This window comes from Daucus carota, chromosome 9, assembly GCF_001625215.2.
Source record: "Daucus carota subsp. sativus chromosome 9, DH1 v3.0, whole genome shotgun sequence".
Taxonomy (NCBI): domain Eukaryota; kingdom Viridiplantae; phylum Streptophyta; class Magnoliopsida; order Apiales; family Apiaceae; genus Daucus; species Daucus carota.
The window spans coordinates 3,949,636-3,967,021 of NC_030389.2; the positions used below are offsets into that span (position 1 = coordinate 3,949,636).

Genomic DNA, 17,386 nt, shown 5'->3' on the forward strand with positions numbered 1-17,386 from the left:
ACCTTCAAAATGTTGTCAAAATCGAGAAGATTATGTACCTGGGCACTCTCTTTCTCTGTCACACTTACGGAAAGTACTTCTCACGCAAGGCAAGGAGAGTAGGATCCGGTTCTTGCACTTCAAGTAAGTCTAGTAACACAGATGTTGTAGATGCATCTGCTGCAAAGCGGCGACCAAGCATTTCATCTAGTAGTACATCTGCTTCGTAGTACTTATTATTCTGTAAACAACAGCGTATAAGTGTGTTGTATGTGACATCATTAGGCAAGCAATCATGAGCTTTCATTTCCCTGAATAGTTCATTTGCTTCATCCAATAACCCTTCAAGACAATATGCTTGGATCATCACTGTGTATGTCTTGACATTAGGTCGCAAACCTTTCGCAGGAAGGTTGTCAAAAAGGCTTCTTGCATTCTCGAGATGTCCATTTTTGCTTAGTCCATCAATCAGAATAGTGTAAACCTGTATATCAGCAACTAACCCACTATACTCTAGTATTTGAAAAAACGATAGTGCTTCAAATACATAACAATTCTGGCACAGACCATGCAACAAGATACGACATGTCACTTTATCCAACTCAACACCTTGGTTGATCATCTTTTCCTTAAAAAAATTACGTGCTTCAACATGCCTGCCCACATGAAAAAAACCTTGCAGTATAGTACTGTAAGTCTGAATAGTTGGGGTTAAACATTCAGAGGGCATTTGTTGAAAAAGATCTATGGCTCTGTCCACTTTCTTCTTTCTACAGTACCCGTTGATGAGGATATTATAGCTAAAAGCATCACGCAATATTCCCTTTCTAGTCATGCTTTCGAACACTACTAAAGCTTTATTAACCTCTCCCTGCAAGCAGTATCCATCCATTAGTGAATTGTAAGTGACTACATTAGGATAATGGCCTCTTTGAGTCATCAACTCTATCACATCCTCTGCATCTTCAATCATTCCTTCTTTGCAATACGCATCAATCAATATACTGTAAGTAAAAACATTTTGAGAAATGTTCCTAAGATCCATCTCCTTGAGCAATTGTTTGACATCATGCCATCGATTAAAGTCACACAACCCTTGAATTAAAGAGCTGTAGGTTATAACATTTGGGGATATGCCTTTCCTTGTCATTCGGTGGAGAAGACCCAATGCTTGATCAACTAATCCATGTTTACATAAACAGTCAATAATTGTGGTGTAAGTGACCGTATTAGGCCTGCAACCTTTCTTCTCCATAATTTTAAACAACTTAACAGCCACAGAAGGATTCCCTCTCTTGCAGATGCCGTCAATGATAGTTGTATAGGTAACAACATTGGGTTGAATAAGTTTAAATCTAATGAGGTTCTGGAACAAAAGCTGAGCCTCATGAGGCATATCTTGGGAAATAAGGCCCCTGATTAGAGTGTTATAAGTAAACACGTCAGGGACAAAACCGTGCTTGATGATTCCAGCCAGTAATGAAAAGGCAAAATCGACACGATCCAAGTGACAAAAACAGTTGATAATAGTATTAAAGGTAATTACATTAACAGGGACGCTTTCTACACACATCTTTCTAAAAACGGACACAGCTACAGAGTAGTCTTTCATCTTAACAACAGCAGCTAAGAGTTGATTGAATTTAGGAACAGGGAGCATTTTATCAAACACCTGAAGAGCATCATCGAGTTTATCGAAACCAACCTTTGATTTCTCATAAAGTAATTGCTGAAGTCTCGCATGAGATGTATTGGGAAAATGAGGAACATAGGGGTGTTTGGGGTTAGGTTTAGTGGAGAACATACGAAAATGAGCATTGAATTGAAACAATGCGAGAGAACTAGTAGTTGCAGACTCAGCTGCAGATCGTAGAAATGGTAGCATTGGTCTTAAGGAAGCCAGACTCCTCATCGTTGCTCTCACTTCTTGCCGGTGCTCTCACTTCACTGGGTTGAGTTGCCCAGAACACAAAATATGACGGAAGAATGGGATCTACTCAAGTTACAAATTACAAATTAATAGCTTATAACCCGTGATTGTTACTCCTTCTGTTCTTTTTTATTAGTCGTTTTGACTTTTTACACGTATTTTGAGATATAATAAAAACGTATTTTTACATTTTTATTTTTTAAATTTAAGGATACCTATAAACCTGGATATAAACCAACCGATCAACCTTTTGATATTCGTTATTAATAATTAATAATATAATATAAAACATATTATAAGTTAAAAAGACGCGTATACCCAAATACCGATCCATCATACTAACCTAATTTTTAATGTTTTGTTTTAAAAGATAATAATAAAATATAGTATAATATTTTATTAATTATAAACGTTCATGGGTCGAATACTAACCGGCTCACCAAACTCGAGTGACCGGGCCGAACAATTGACCAACTGAACTTTTCATGTTTCGGCTTTAATGGTATGATAATATAATAGTATAATATAGATTTATAATATTACTTTTAAAGTGAGACTATTAAAGTATTTTAAAATAATGTTAAAGTAGCCCTTGTTAATTATAGAAGCTCGGCTTTTTAGTTAGAAAATCTAAAAAAGATAATGTGTTTTAGTTAAAAAGGTAATTACTATGTTGCTCGATGTTATTTTAAAAGATTGGGTTTTTTTATTTTGAAAATATAAAAAAGATGATACTTGATGTTATTTTGAAAGATTGAGTTTTTTTATTTAGAAAGTATAAAAAAATGATATATTTTAGTTAAAAAAATAACTGGTTATATAGATAGGCCCGTATTTTGGCCCAAGTACCGACCGACCAAACTTTTAATGTTTGAGCTTTAATAGTACTAGCTTATAGCCCGTGCAAGGCACGGGAGCTTTTTAATTATATATAAACTTTTTAAATATATTTTAAATGGTGTGAAGAAATTTAATTTATAAATAATAAATTAAAATTCGAAATTATAATTTGTTTGTAAGTTAGAACTGTGGTAAATACATCATCACAACCATTAATGGCTTCAAATAAACTATTGTAATGAAGTCATTCCTTTTCTCGTATGTACCCTGCCAAAGTATTAAATTCTTTCTATCAAATTTTAATATATTTTGAGTGGAATACGTTATTGGCAACTCTTATTAGATTATATTTATAAATGTATTTTATATTAGAATTATTATAGTGTGATTTAAATAGCCCGCAAGGGTTGGTTTAGCTGGTTAAAGAGAGGACATGCATCCTCTTGCGCACCCGAAGGGTAGCGGCTGCGGGTTCTTAGGTTAAAAAAATAAATAAGAAAATATAATGTGATTTAAATATTTTTCAAAAAATTTATATGGTTCTAAATTAAAATTGATAAACATAATTTGTTTTTGAATTAAGAAAAAGAATCATAAACATGCAATAAGAAGGTAGAATCTATTTTCGATTAAGAAAAAGTTTTTGTATTTGCTAATCACATAAATACGGCTTATTAATTTTAGAATATATTATAAAAAAAATTGTGACGGTTCGATTTATATGATTCTACGAATAAAACTGGTAGGAAATATTTATTTGGTATTAAAAAAATCAAATACACGTGAAACACAGAATTTGTTTTGGATTCAGAAAAGGAATTATAAACATGCAAGGTGATCTATCAGTTGCCTTGTAGAACAGAAGTTAATTTTCCAATCTAACGGTGCTTATTTGTTCAATATAAGATCCAACGGATGATAAGCTTTTGTACCAGAGGACCATGCGACCAAATTATCTCCCTTACGCTTATTATATATAAGTATATAATAATAGTAAGTATAGATAGGCCTGTATTTTGGTCCAAGTACCGACCGACCAAACTTTTAATGTTTCGGTTTTGATAGTATAGTATAGATAGATATCTCATTGTATAACTTTTACGTGTTAAATTTATATAAATATAAAAATTAATATATAACTTTTTATTTGAAATTATACCATACCATACCACACGTAAAAAATATTTTGGTGAAGTCCCGTGGAGTAAACGAATGGAGTCAAGAACCATCACTCACAAATGGCAAGATTGAGCAGAAATCAAGAACGTTCACTTTCACATATTGTAAGGTTGAAGGCTTGGGAGACAAGAGATCGGTTCAAACTTCTTCCTAAAATCATACTCCCTCCGTTCCATAATAAGAGTCGCTTTGATTTTTTACACGTAATTTGAGGTGTAAAAAAATATGTCTCTACATATTATTTTTCAAATTTTCTTTTTTTGAATAAAAATATAGATGTTAAACTTTTATTCAGAAAAAGAAATTTTGAAAAAATAATATTTAGAGATATGTTTTTTAACACCTCAAATTACGTGAAAAAAAGTCAAAGCGACTCTTATTATGGGACGGAGGGAGTAATACTCAAAACATTAAATGCGTCGAAAAGTAACATTCGGTATATGGTATGTCGTGTGTTACCACAAATCCAACGCAACATGTGCAATTCTGTTGTCTCTGGTCGACGCTCGAGGCTTTTGAGTTTTTCAAAATGGCTGACACTCAAATCATATAGTAATGACGATATGATTGCCACTCGATAAAATTTACCTTTCAACTACAAAAGTACATTTTTTAAATCATCATATACATGTATCTCAATTTTTTTGATTTTACAATTTATCTCATTTTTTCTTTTTAATCAATTTATAACTTTTTTACTAACATTATACTTTCTCCGTTTTAGTATAATACTCCCCGTGACGCTTTTTAGTTGTCATGTTTGAATTTTGACAAGTCAAATTGACCAAAATTTGACTAAATTTATTAATATTTTATTAATTAATAAAATAATAAATGTCACCGAAAATAACTTTCAATCTACTTTGATATGTAATTTTCCAGTATTTTAAAATAATATAAGAGGTACTTATAATTTTTGATCAAAAACTAGTAAATTTGATCAATAAAATAAAAATGGGACAACTAAAAAGAGACAGAAAGAGTAGTTTTAAGAACAGAGCAACATCGGTCTTCTAATTAATATTTTAAAATTTTAGGTGCGTAATTAAATTTAGTTGGGTGGAAACTGAACCTGTGAAAGGTTACCTTAGCTATTCTCGCTGCTCATAACATTTAAACTATATGTTGATATATAGGGTAAGGCTCAAATTGGAACCAATACTAGTATTAAAATTAGAACTTAGGAACACACCCGGAACTTGGGAACACACATGCTTTGATTGAAATTTATACGTATTATATAACTAAATAATAATAATAATTGGGTTGATAAATTTGCATGAGCATTGTTGAATTTATAATATACAAAATGCTTTTACTATAGCAGTAACTGAGTGAACCAGGACACATTGCTGTACCCAAGTTAGTCATCATCTCCAGCTCCGTCGAACACTTCTGCATCTCCACCACCCAAATCTTGATCCCAAGTTAGTCATCGTCTCCAGCTCCGTCGAACCCTTCTGCATCTCCCCCACCCCAATCTTGAACATCTGCTGGCCCATCATCGACATTAACATCTATAGCCATGTCGAAACCAATATCATCATTAGGGACTTCCTGCAGTTCTGGCAATGTTTGCCTCACTGAAAAAATCAGCATACGGCTTCGAAACCTGAACAGAGATATAAAATTTAAAAAATTCTTAATTATATACGCTCCATTGTTGTAGCAACAATAATCTTGAGATAACATATTTGTATATACGCCATGCCAATTGCCACATCTTAATAAAACTGTAACTAGAAATTTCATTCTCCATTCTTGTCTTTAGCCAAATAAGGAAAAATTTAAATGTTCACTTAAATTTTCAAAATTCAAATCAGTTGATGTAGATGTAGTCGAAGAAGATATAGAAACTTTGTTTCTGAGTGATGGTAAAGGAGATGAGTCTAAAAAGATTTAACCACCTTATAAAGAGCAGTCCTCTTTTCTGCACTCGATGAGATTCCTCTTTTCTGCACTCTCGATGAGATTCTTCCAGTGCTCGTCTTTTCTCAAAGTTGAAGCAGAACCCACAACCTGAATAAACAAAGAGGCAGCTGCTGTTATATAAGCAAAGCTATATAAGTGTACTGTATACAGTTCTGAAAAAAATTAAAATAAGCGCTTCAAATTTATTACCCAAACAGAAGACCTTGCTCTGGTAATTCCGACATTCATTCTCCGAGAATCAGCAACAAATCCGATGCCTTTATCTTTGCTTGCCCTGACACATGAAAATATAGCAACATCTTTTTCTCTTCCCTGCATTCGGAACACGATACATTTAACAAAATTTACAACTTTTAGAACGAGGAATACAAGTAATGCGCAAGATGCATCCGGTGATTATAAATTCAAATAAAATCTCAAGACGAATATAGAGCCGTATTAATCTCAACCAATGAATAGTAAATTTTTATTTCGAAGAGAATAAATTTGTTAGCAAATCAAAGAACCATAAAGTGAAAAATTGCCTAAACATGAAGCGGAAAGAAATTTTTTTACTTTTACCTGGAATCCATCCACAGTGTTGATGTCTACAAACTTCTTTGAATCTTCACCAAAGGCATCCTTGAACTTATCACGGAAGAGGCTTACTTGAGATCTATAGGGAGATATTATAGCAATTTGAGAGCTCGACTTGAGCTCTACAAATCTAGCTAATAACTTGTGATACATAAGCACAACAAACTCAGCCTCGTCAACATTTTCCCAAGAGCGGGACTCTTTTCGCTCATGTAAATCAAAAAAACAGAAAGAACCAAAGCAGCTGTATATGTGCCATGCACGTCTAGTTTCACTTTCAACAGCAGGACCTAGCATAAAAGTATCCTAACCTAAATTTAGATGTACTGAGTATACACTCTCACACACTCAAGTAAATATCTATAATCTTCCACAGATATACTACAATGTGTTCCACTAGAATTTTCAAGGGAACTTAGATATAAGATATGTCTGCCAAGTTAATGAAGAGCTGATGTCCCCAAAAGGAGGTAAAAGAGACAAAAGTAAGGGAAGAACCAGTGGCGGACCATGAACTGTAATAAGCGGGCTAAGTGTACTTTTAAGAAATCACGGATGAGAAAAAAACATTTCAATACATTAACATTAACATCATTCAAATTCATTACATATAATATAAAAACAATTATTACCATGACATTCTTCTAGGTGCCATATTTTGAAATCTCATTATAATGTCTTTGACATCAATTGAATTTTTGGGGGGTTAATTAATTTTTTACAATTTAAGGTTCAAGGTTGATTATATCTTCTCCGTGATCTATCAGAAGTTAGTTAAGCTTATTGTGATACTTAGTTGAAAAATCAAAAAGATTATGTACCTGAGAACTCTCTCCTTCGTTACACCTACGGCAAGTATTTCTTGCACAAAGCAAGGGGAGCAGGATCCTGTTCTTGCACATCAAGTAAATCCAGTAAAACAGATGCAGTAGATGCATCTGCTGCAAAGCCGCGACCAAGCATTTCATCCATGAGTACACCTGCTTCATAGTAATTCTTATTCTGTAAACAACCGCGGATAAGCATGTTGTATGTGACATCACTAGGCAAGCAATCATGAGCTTCCATTTCCCTGAATAGTTCATTTGCTTCATCCAATAACCCTTCATGACAATATGCTTGGATCATCACTGTGTATGTCTTGACATTAGGTCGCAAACCTTTCGCAGGAAGGTTGTCAAAAAGGCTTCTTGCATTCTCGAGGTGTCCATTTTTGCTTAGTCCATCAATCAGAATAGTGTAAACCTGTATATCAGCAACTAACCCACTGGACTCTAGTATTTGAAAAAACGATAGTGCTTCAAATACATAACAATTCTGGCAAAGACCATGCAACAAGATACCACATGTCACATTATTTAACTCAACACCTTGGTTAATCATCTTTTCCATAAAAAACTTACGTGCTTCAACATGCCTGCCCACATGAAAAAAACCTTGCAGTATAGTACTGTAAGTCTCAATAGTTGGGGTTAAACCTTCAGAGGGCATTTGTTGAAAAAGATCTATGGCTATATCCACTTTAAACTTTTTACAATAACCGTTGATGAGGATATTATAGCTAAAAGTATTAGGCAATATTCCCTTTCTCTTCATGCTTTCAAACACTGCTAATGCTTTATCAACCTCTCCTCGCAAGCAGTATCCATCCATGAGTGAGCTGTAAGTGACTACATTCTCCATTCTTGTCTTCTAGCCAAATAAGGAAAAATTTAAATGTTCACTTAAATTTTTAAAATTCAAATCAGTTGATGTAGATGTAGTAGAAAAGGATATCGAAACTTTGTTCTGAGTGATGGTAAAGGAGATGCAAAGCAAATTTAGTCTAAAAACATTTAACCACCTTATAAAGAGCATTCCTCTTTTCTGCACTCTCGCTGAGATTCCTCTTTTCTGCACTCTCGGTGAGATTCTTCCAGTGCTCGTCTTTTCTCAAAGTTAGAGCAGAACCCACAACCTGAATAAACAAAGAGGCAGCTGCTGTTATATAAGCAAAGCTATAAGTGTACTGTACACAGTTCTGAAAAAAAAAAAAAATAAGCGCTTCAAATTTATTTCCCAAACAGAAGACCTTGCTCTGGTAATTCCGACATTCATTCTCCGAGAATCAGCAGAAAATCCAATGCCTTTATCTTTGCTTGCCCTGACACAAGAAAATATAGCAACATCTTTTTCTCTTCCCTGCATTAGGAACAGGATACATTTAACAAAATTTACAACTTTTAGAACGAGGAATACAAGTAATGCGCAAGATGCATCCGGTGATTATAACTTCAAATAAAATCTCAAGACGAATATAGAGCCATATTAATCTCAACCAATGAATAATAAATTTTTATTTTAAAGAGAATACATTTGTTAGCAAATCAAATAACCATAAAGTGAAAAATTGCCTAAACATGAAGCGGAAAGAAATTTTTTTACTTTTACCTGGAATCCATCCACAGTGTTGATGTCTACAAATTTATTTGAATCTTCACCAAAGGTATCCTTGAACTTATCACGGAAGAGGCTTACTTGAGATCTATAGGGAGATATTATAGCAATTTGAGAGCTCGACTTGAGCTCTACAAATCTAGCTAATAACTTGTGATACATAAGCACAACAAACTCAGCCTCGTCAACATTTTCCCAAGAGCCACTATTTGAAGGCTGGGACTCTTTTCGCTCATGTAAATGAAAAAAACAGAAAGGACCAAAGCAGCTGTATATCTGCCATGCACGTCTAGTTTCACTTTCAACAGCAGGACCATCCTCCAAGGCCTACTTGTAGAATTCTTTAGAAGGAAAGCCTCTTATCTGCAAGCAGATACACTTGTGTACAGTAATATTATACAGATGATATAAGATATCAACAGCCCTTTTTTATATATTAAAAATAAAATAATATACACTTATAGAATTGGCAGTGCTTGGGGCAGCTATATGTTGCAGCTCTGAGACAACCGACAAGTCAAACAAAGATATAAAGATACAAGTCTTCATGGTAGTTTGGTCCTTAACATCTGTACCGGATACCCCACTTCTTGAAATCTCTTAAACAAGCTCATCCTGTACCTATTCAATAGTGTTAGGGAAAAAATTATGCAACATAATTACATAAGATGAAGATGATGATTGATAAACCACCATGTTTAAAACTAGTTTATACACTACTTTGAACATATATGCATTCCTTACTTAAATTTCTCGGCAACAGGAGAAATCACAGTGGCTGGAGGTTGAAGAGGATCACCAACCTAATTAGATAAGAAATGATGTCTGAGAAAGTAATCTCAAAACAGAAGTGGTAAAATTTATCAGCTAGCAAATTGATATAACCAAATTGGCATAATATAAACCTTTTATCTTCACTTCCTAGTTGCCAAAAGATTATGACAAAGTGTTTAGAACGGATCGAGTGTTCGGCACGTATTTTTATATGAGTTTTAAAATGTGTGCCGAGCACTCCATTCCAAACGATAAGAATTGAGGGGATGGAGAGAGTATATTCTAACGAGAATGATGGTCTCTTTCACATAAATCCTAAAATATTGGTAACTATTAAAAAAATCTTAAATTAATAATTAAAACACAAATTATCAATTTAGTCATTTTTTCTATTTATTTTTTTTGAGAAACTTATGGAAATAATATATATTCATATATATGACCTAGGAAGCATGAGTGCGGGTGCGGGAGTGCGGGTGCGCAGTACGTGGATACGGGAATTCGTCAAATTCCAAAATATGGGGATACGGGTACGGGGGGATACGGCAAATATTAAAATATTAAAAATATTATATATATATATATATATATATATGGGTCATGTTCCAGAGAGAACCATAGAACCCTTACCTTATAAGGCAGGGTTCTGCAGCAGAACTTAAGTATGAGTTAGGGTTCTGCAGCAGAACTTCACATGCAAAAAATGTCAATATCTATGTATTAGATTTTAGAATTATTTTTGAACACACACAACGATGAAAAAATATGAAAAAAACATGTATTTAGATTTAGATCCTAAAAATCTATTTAAAATTTAGGGTTCCGCAGCAGAACCTTGGTGGTTCTATGGTTCTATTTTAAGGACTGGTTCTCTTTTGAGCGCGACCCATATATATATATATATATATATATATATATATATATATATATATATATATATAGAATAAATAATTCATAAGATGCATTTTAGTAGAACAAAATAGCGGAATAACTAAATCAACCCTACTAGAGATAGAAATATATACATACACACACATGAGCAATTATATATACTTACAATCTATAGACACACATGAGCAGATATTGCAGAAAACACACTTACCAATCGACATACTTGAGCTGGAGATGCTCTGCTCTCTCTCGTACAGGTACTCAATTAGTCTAATTAGGTTTTGATCCCTCTTTTCTTTCTTTTGACCAACTAATTTTAAGTTTTTTTTTATAAAAAAAAAGTTGTTAAAAATTACGATTTGTGCCACTGCCGCACCCCATCCCCGCACCCCCGCGTATCCCCATCGCTGCCTCCATCGATACGCCATGTGGCGTATCCCGCCGCACCCCCGCACCCCCAAGTATCCCCTACGCAGTTCTTTACCCAGATGAAGTATCCCTGCTTTCTAGTATATGACTATCAAAACGAGCCTCTATTGAAAACAGTAAGTTAACCGCTTCGATAAAAGTTGGATGAATTTAATGTGACGTTTGAATATTATTAGTGACCTTTTTGACATAAATAGTTGTAAAAGAAAATGATCTTCGGTCTTGTAGATAAAAATATTTTAAATATTTGTTCGAATAAAAAGAAATTATTAAATATTATATTATTATTTTATAATTTAATTGCATTTAGATTTTTGGGATTGTCCCATGTTCCCGAGACGTCCTCAAACTTGTGCAACAATTGTTTGGCCTTACTGGGCAACATACGTTATAATCCAAATTATTATAGTTTTCAAGCATGGCCTCAAGTTCTCTCACCAGGAGTACCATTTGTGTTTTCTGTTTGTACTTACCGGCTTAGAATACGGATAATATGTGTGTGAGAGATAAAGCAAGTCCGGTGCGGAACTCAACTGCTGATGTGGAAGAGAAAGACTGGGACCTGTATTGTTTAGGTGGCAAGGAAAAAAAAAATGAATGACAGAGCACTTGGGTTCAGCATTTCACAGCACTTGCTCTTAGTTCCCAAAGATGAAAAGTGTTTCTCAGTTTCACTATTAGCTTATAACTCAATGCTTTAAAGTTTAAGGCTAATTATATCTTCTTCTTGATCTATCTTATCCGATATGTTAGTCTCATGCAAGTCCCTGTAACAACATTGCAAATATATTTAAGAACTTACTGGGATCGCAGATCCGGTATGTCAGATTCAGAATTGCAAAATCCTTTGAAAAGCATACAATATCCACAAAGTTACGAGCTGAATACCGCTGTAGGGATGTATACAATTGTATCCACTGTGTTGCCTTAATCTTGCATCTTACTCTAAAAACCAACAAAAAGTTCCACCCAGCTGACATTAAAGACCTGGGCTGACTGGTCTGATCAGCCGTTCAAGTTCTTTATCTGAGAGCACTGGCCAGGTGAATGGTTCTGCAATGCACTGAGTAAGTCTGCAGACTCGGAATCAGATGACCTCAACTAAGGTCATCAGAGGTCAGTATCTAAGAGTAGTAAGAGAGGTGATATAGTGAAGAAGATAAATTAGAAGTCTATGACCAGGGACGGATTATAGGATGCACAAGACACTCGCTGCAAGCAAGGAACTCGCTCCACCTAGCCCCATCGGCAAGGCTTCATAAAGCCACGAAAAACATCATATATATTTCCTGAGTTCGAAACCTTACTCTCTCCCAAAATACTTGATAAAATAATCCATCAAAATATAGGTACACATCCAATATACATTAGCATTGTGCTTCACTTATGAATAGTTTACAGTTTGTCGAGGCTGCCAATCTCTCTAGTCTCTTTAATTGATTTGCAGTTCTTTCTTTTTTTGCTAAATCTATTCAACTCAGTGGCTTAGAATTTTAAACGGACTACTATCCTGCAGCATTAGCCAATTCAAGACTACTTAATTCTTGATAAAAGTGGTAACCGAAGTTACCTATGGAAAGAAACCCATACACATACAAGCTCTTTTACTCATTGCGCTGATAATTTCAGACTGCAGTTAAGCTATATTAAGCCTTTTAGTTATTTCATGTAATAAAGACATTAAGATAAATCAACATTCTATAGACAAAAAGACGATGTAGTGCAGAGGAGCTCCATTCTTAACTTTAAATTCAACAAAATTATATCAAAATAACACCCAATCATTTGTGATCAATCAGAGAAGAACTGCAAATTTAACAACAATGCATTTGAAATGAGTGCTGCTAGGGTTGCAGACCCTTGAAATTAAAATGTTGGAAAATTGAAGATTATGTACCTAAGCAATCCTCACTTTGCTTGACCTATGGCAGATACTTCTTATGCAAAGCAAGAAGAGCAGGATCCTGTTCTTGTGATTCAAGTAGGTCCGGTAACAAGGAGGCGGTAGAATGTAGATGCAGCAGCTGAGAAGCCCCAAGCACGCATCTCATAGGACACGGCTTCAGCATACTTCTTATTGTAAAAACAGACACAATAAGTGTGTCATAGGTAACATCAGTCGACAAACAACCATTAAAAGTCCACCAACAATTCATACGCCTCATGGAGTAATCCCTCTACACATACTGCTTGTAAGAAAATAACATTGCAATATAGTACTGTAACTCTCAATAGTTGCTTTGAAACCTTCAAAAATGCTGGCAAAATCGAAAATATTATGTACCTGAGAACTCTCTCCTTCATTACACCTACGGCAAGTACTTCTTGCACAAAGAAAGCAGAGCAGGATCCTGTTCTTGCACATCAAGTAAATCCACAAAAACAGATGCAGTAGATGCATCTGCTGCAAAGCCGCGACCAAGCATTTCATCCAAGAGTACACCTGCTTCATAGTAATTCTTATTCTGTAAACAACCACGGATAAGCATGTTGTATGTGACATCATTAGGCAAGCATTCATTAGCTTCCATTTTCCTGAATAGTTCATTTGCTTCATCCAATAACCCTTCATGACAATATGCTTGGATCATCATTGTGTATGTCTTGACGTCAGGCCGCAAACCTTTCAAAGGAAGGTTGTCAAAAAGGCTTCTTGCATTCTCGAGATGTCCATTTTTGCTTAGTCCATCAATCAGAATAGTGTAAATCTGTATATCAGGAACTAACCCACTGGACTCCAGTATTTGAAGAAAGGATAGTGCTTCAAATACATAAGAATTCTGGCAAAGACCATGCAACAAGATACGACATGTCACATTATTAAACTCAACACCTTGGTTAATCATCTTTTCCTTAAAAAATTTACGTGCTTCAACATGCCTGCCCGCATGAAAAAAACCTTGCAGTATAGTACTGTAAGTCTCAATAGTTGGCGTTAAACCTTCAGAGGGCATTTCTTGAAAAAGATCTATGGCTCTGTCCACTTTCTTCTTTCTACAGTACCCGTTGATGAGGATAGTATAGCTAAAAGTATTAGGCAATATTCCCTTTCTCTTCAAGCTTTCGAACACTGCTAATGCTTTATTAACCTTTCCCTGCAAGCAGTATCCATCCATTAGTGAATTGTAAGTGACTAAATTAGGATATACTCCTCTTTGAATCATCAACTCTATCACATCCTCCGCATCTTCAATCATTCCTTCTTTGCAATACGCATCAACCAATATACTGTAAGTAAAAACATCTCGAGAAATGTTCCTAACATCCATCTCCTCGAGCAATTGTTTGACATCATGCCATCGATTATTGTCACACAGACCTTGAACTAAGGAGTTGTAGGTCATAACAACGGGAGATACACCTTTCCTTGTCATTTGGTGGAGAAGACCCAATGCTTGATCAACTAATCCATGTTTACATAAACAATCAATAAGTGTGGTGTAAGTTACGGTATCAGGCTTGCAACCTTTCTTCTCCATAATTTTGAACAACTTAACAGCCACAGAAGGATTCCCTCTCTTGCAGATGCCGTCAATGATTATGTTATAGGTAACAACATCGGGTTGAATAAGTTGAAATCTGATGAGGTTCTGGAACAAAAGCTGAGCCTCTTGAAGCATATCTTGGGAAATAAGGCCCCTGATGAGAGTGTTATAAGTAACCACATCAGGGACAAAACCGTGCTTGATGATTCCAGCCAGTAATGAAAAGGCAAAATCAACACGATCCAAGTGACAAAAACAGTTGATAATAGTAGTAATGGTAAATATATTAACAGGGATGCTATTTACATGCATATCCCTAAATAGGGAGACAGCTACGGAGTAGTGTTTCATTTTAACAAGGGCGGCTAACAGTTGATTGAAATTGATAACAGGAAGCAGAGGCTTTGTAAGGAGCATTTTATCAAACACCTGAAGAGCGTCATCGAGTTTATCGAAACCAACCTTGGACTTGTCAAGGAGTAAATGTTGAAGACGAGCGTGAGATGGATCAGAGGAATAAGGGAAACGGGGTTTGGGTTTAAAGGGAATATTAGGGTTAGGGTTAGTGGAGAAGTGAGAAACTGCAATAACAGAATGTCTTAGGAATCGAGAATTTGAGATGACAAATTTCTTCATCGTCGTCATCATCATGATATCTATACTTGTTGGACACTCAAAAAATTAGCCGGCAGAGCAGAGCAGATGATATCAATTCTTTTCAATAGTGATCGAAACTGAATCACAGTATAAACGGCGAAAACTTAGAACTAATCAACAAGAAACAAAACAAACAACACTTGGCAGTTTTTCGTAAAACAGATGGAAGAAACCCTAACTTGGGCAACTTGAACGTGTATATCTCTTTTTAATTTTAACCTATTTAGTTCAAAACAAACAACAAGATAGACAATATAGTTTTTCTTATAAATGATGAAATTTAAATTATGATATAAATATTTATTAAAAAACACATTATCACATATGTATATTCGAAAAACATTTACACATAGATAATAAAAATATTTTATTATTTATATTACGTAATAACAATATGTATAAAAATACTGTAAAAGTTAAATTTTTAAGAGGAAATATAATCAAGTATAATATGATATAATCAATTCATTATCATAGAACTGAACGTGCAAAAAATGACAGCATCCAATAGTATTAAACAAATAATAAATAAGGTTAAATATTAACGGGAAAATAGATATTTTTGTCACTCAACTTATTGTGTATTTAGAAATTTACGACCCAATTATAATTTTTTTTATTTTACTCACTGATGTTAGGTTCGGATTATTTTTTTTGCCACTAAAGTTAGGTTTACCTTTGATTTATTAACATTATATTAATTTTTTGTAGCATTATTAAAATGTAGTGGTAATCTGGAATATTTTGATAATTTGATATATGTCTATTAACTTGTTATATACCTAATATTGTTTAGGTGATAAGAGTTTGACAAACATTTTATGGCTTCTAAAAAATGTAGTTTAAAATCCCCATAACATATTGTTCACGCAGTAAGTAATTTTTGGATAAATATACTGCACAAATGGCTTCAAATATATGTTTTGGTAATTGAAAGGAGCCGGCATGAAGGAGAAAAGTAACATTTCACAAAGACTTGCAAATGCATTTGCCTCTCACCTAAATAAAATAAGCTGGATGCATCTTTTAAACATAGTTCAAAGGAAGCATATTTTTTCATGACAAGCATAAACATTATAATCATAAACATTGTCTGCACAAGGCCATAGTTTGTGTTTTGATCGAAGATAAGAATCTTATAGAGTCAAATCAAACTTGTAAGTTTGCATGCAATTCTATTCTAACATTCTTACATAATATCTGGCAAGTCTGTGTCATTAAAATTTACTGGAAATGAAAGTGTTTGCATATCTTTACACAAAATGTGTAGACGTAAATTGTAAAGTTGTAATCACATATCATTAAAATATCCCATCTAGTTCAGGAACAACCCGTACACATTGGGGACAACACATGTTAGTGTGTTGCTTGGTAGATTTTGAGATAAATCGGTGTTAAACATTTCAGATTTATTTGTAAAAAACTGCATTCGTAATGGCTATTTACATCCTCTCTCACAGGAATTTCTACCTCGGAGATTTATTTGATAGAAAGCTCTTTTGCATAGGTCTCATTTGCAGTGACATAATGCTTTGCAGTAGGAGCCAATAAGGAGTCTGTCTTGCCATTTGATCATCTAGACAACTTTTCTTTGAGGGCGTTCAAAGGTGCGTAATCAACATTAAAGTATGATGATCCTTGTTGCATCTGTGCTTGACAATGTATCATTGTGGGTGAGTCTGCAATATTAGCAGTAAATAATTGGTTACAACTATATCATTAGAAAAAAGCATTTGAGTTGTTGGTGTTCATATTTTAACATTTGTAACTAAAGCATGGTTGTCATGTCGGTCGACTAGTCGCGACTAGTCGACTAAGCGGTGAATGGATGTCGACTCAACTTGTCGACTAGCTGAATGTTGATATTTCGGTCGACTAGTCGACTAAACGGTCGACTAGTCGACTAGTCGAGCTGCTAAATTTTCGGCTTTGGTTTTCTCTGATTATATTTCTGCTCTGTTTTTCTGCAATCTGCACAATAAGTTCTGCATAACTCTCTATGTATTATCTGCACATATTTGTTGTATATCAGTTGTTATATATCAGTTGTTACATATTTTACTTTGTTTTATTGTTATTTGTTAACTCTTTTTGCTTTTCCATCATTCCCCTTAAGTTTCTGATTCTTAATTCCTTAGAATCTGAAATAAAACATTGTGGAAGGTGTTAGAACTTAAAAATCTAATTTACATGATATGTGTGTGTGTGTCTATATAATATATTATTTTTTAAATTTATAATAATATTTTTTTTTTGTCGACTAGTCTACGACTTGTCA

General features: G+C 34.3%; 3 protein-coding genes across 9 annotated transcripts in view; all 3 read right to left on the minus strand.

The window, feature by feature from the left end:
* Positions 1-2,000, minus strand: part of LOC135149292 (putative pentatricopeptide repeat-containing protein At1g12700, mitochondrial) — a 43,130-nt gene extending 41,130 nt beyond the window's left edge. For all 6 annotated transcript variants that reach the window (XR_010287662.1, XR_010287659.1, XR_010287660.1 and 3 more), the window contains exon 1: positions 39-2,000. Coding sequence is in view for 1 of the 6 variants with exons in the window: in XM_064084608.1 (XP_063940678.1) it covers positions 65-1,891 (1,827 nt within the window). In the remaining 5 variants the exon portion in view is untranslated. The remainder of the gene's footprint in view (positions 1-38) is intronic.
* The window catches only part of LOC135149291 (putative pentatricopeptide repeat-containing protein At1g12700, mitochondrial), a 32,287-nt gene that overhangs the window by 5,377 nt on the left and 9,524 nt on the right, over positions 1-17,386 (minus strand). Inside the window, exon 3 of one of the 2 annotated variants that reach the window (XM_064084607.1) lies at positions 16,391-16,787. The exons of the other annotated variant lie outside the window; for it this stretch is intronic. The gene's annotated coding sequence lies outside the window, so the exon portion shown is untranslated. Of the gene's footprint in view, positions 1-16,390; positions 16,788-17,386 lie in introns of those variants that run through there. 2 annotated transcript variants of the gene reach the window in all.
* Positions 5,134-15,325, minus strand: LOC108200981 (pentatricopeptide repeat-containing protein At1g63130, mitochondrial-like). The gene is made up of 10 exons (XM_064084512.1): positions 13,280-15,325; positions 9,448-9,493; positions 8,867-9,199; positions 8,579-8,617; positions 8,508-8,537; positions 8,280-8,393; positions 6,422-8,128; positions 6,050-6,172; positions 5,836-5,947; positions 5,134-5,540 (listed from the first exon to the last, which is right to left on the minus strand). Exons 1-7 carry the CDS (start codon positions 15,100-15,102, stop codon positions 7,283-7,285), a joined length of 3,231 nt encoding a protein of 1,076 aa, XP_063940582.1. The 5' UTR covers positions 15,103-15,325; the 3' UTR covers positions 5,134-5,540; positions 5,836-5,947; positions 6,050-6,172; positions 6,422-7,282.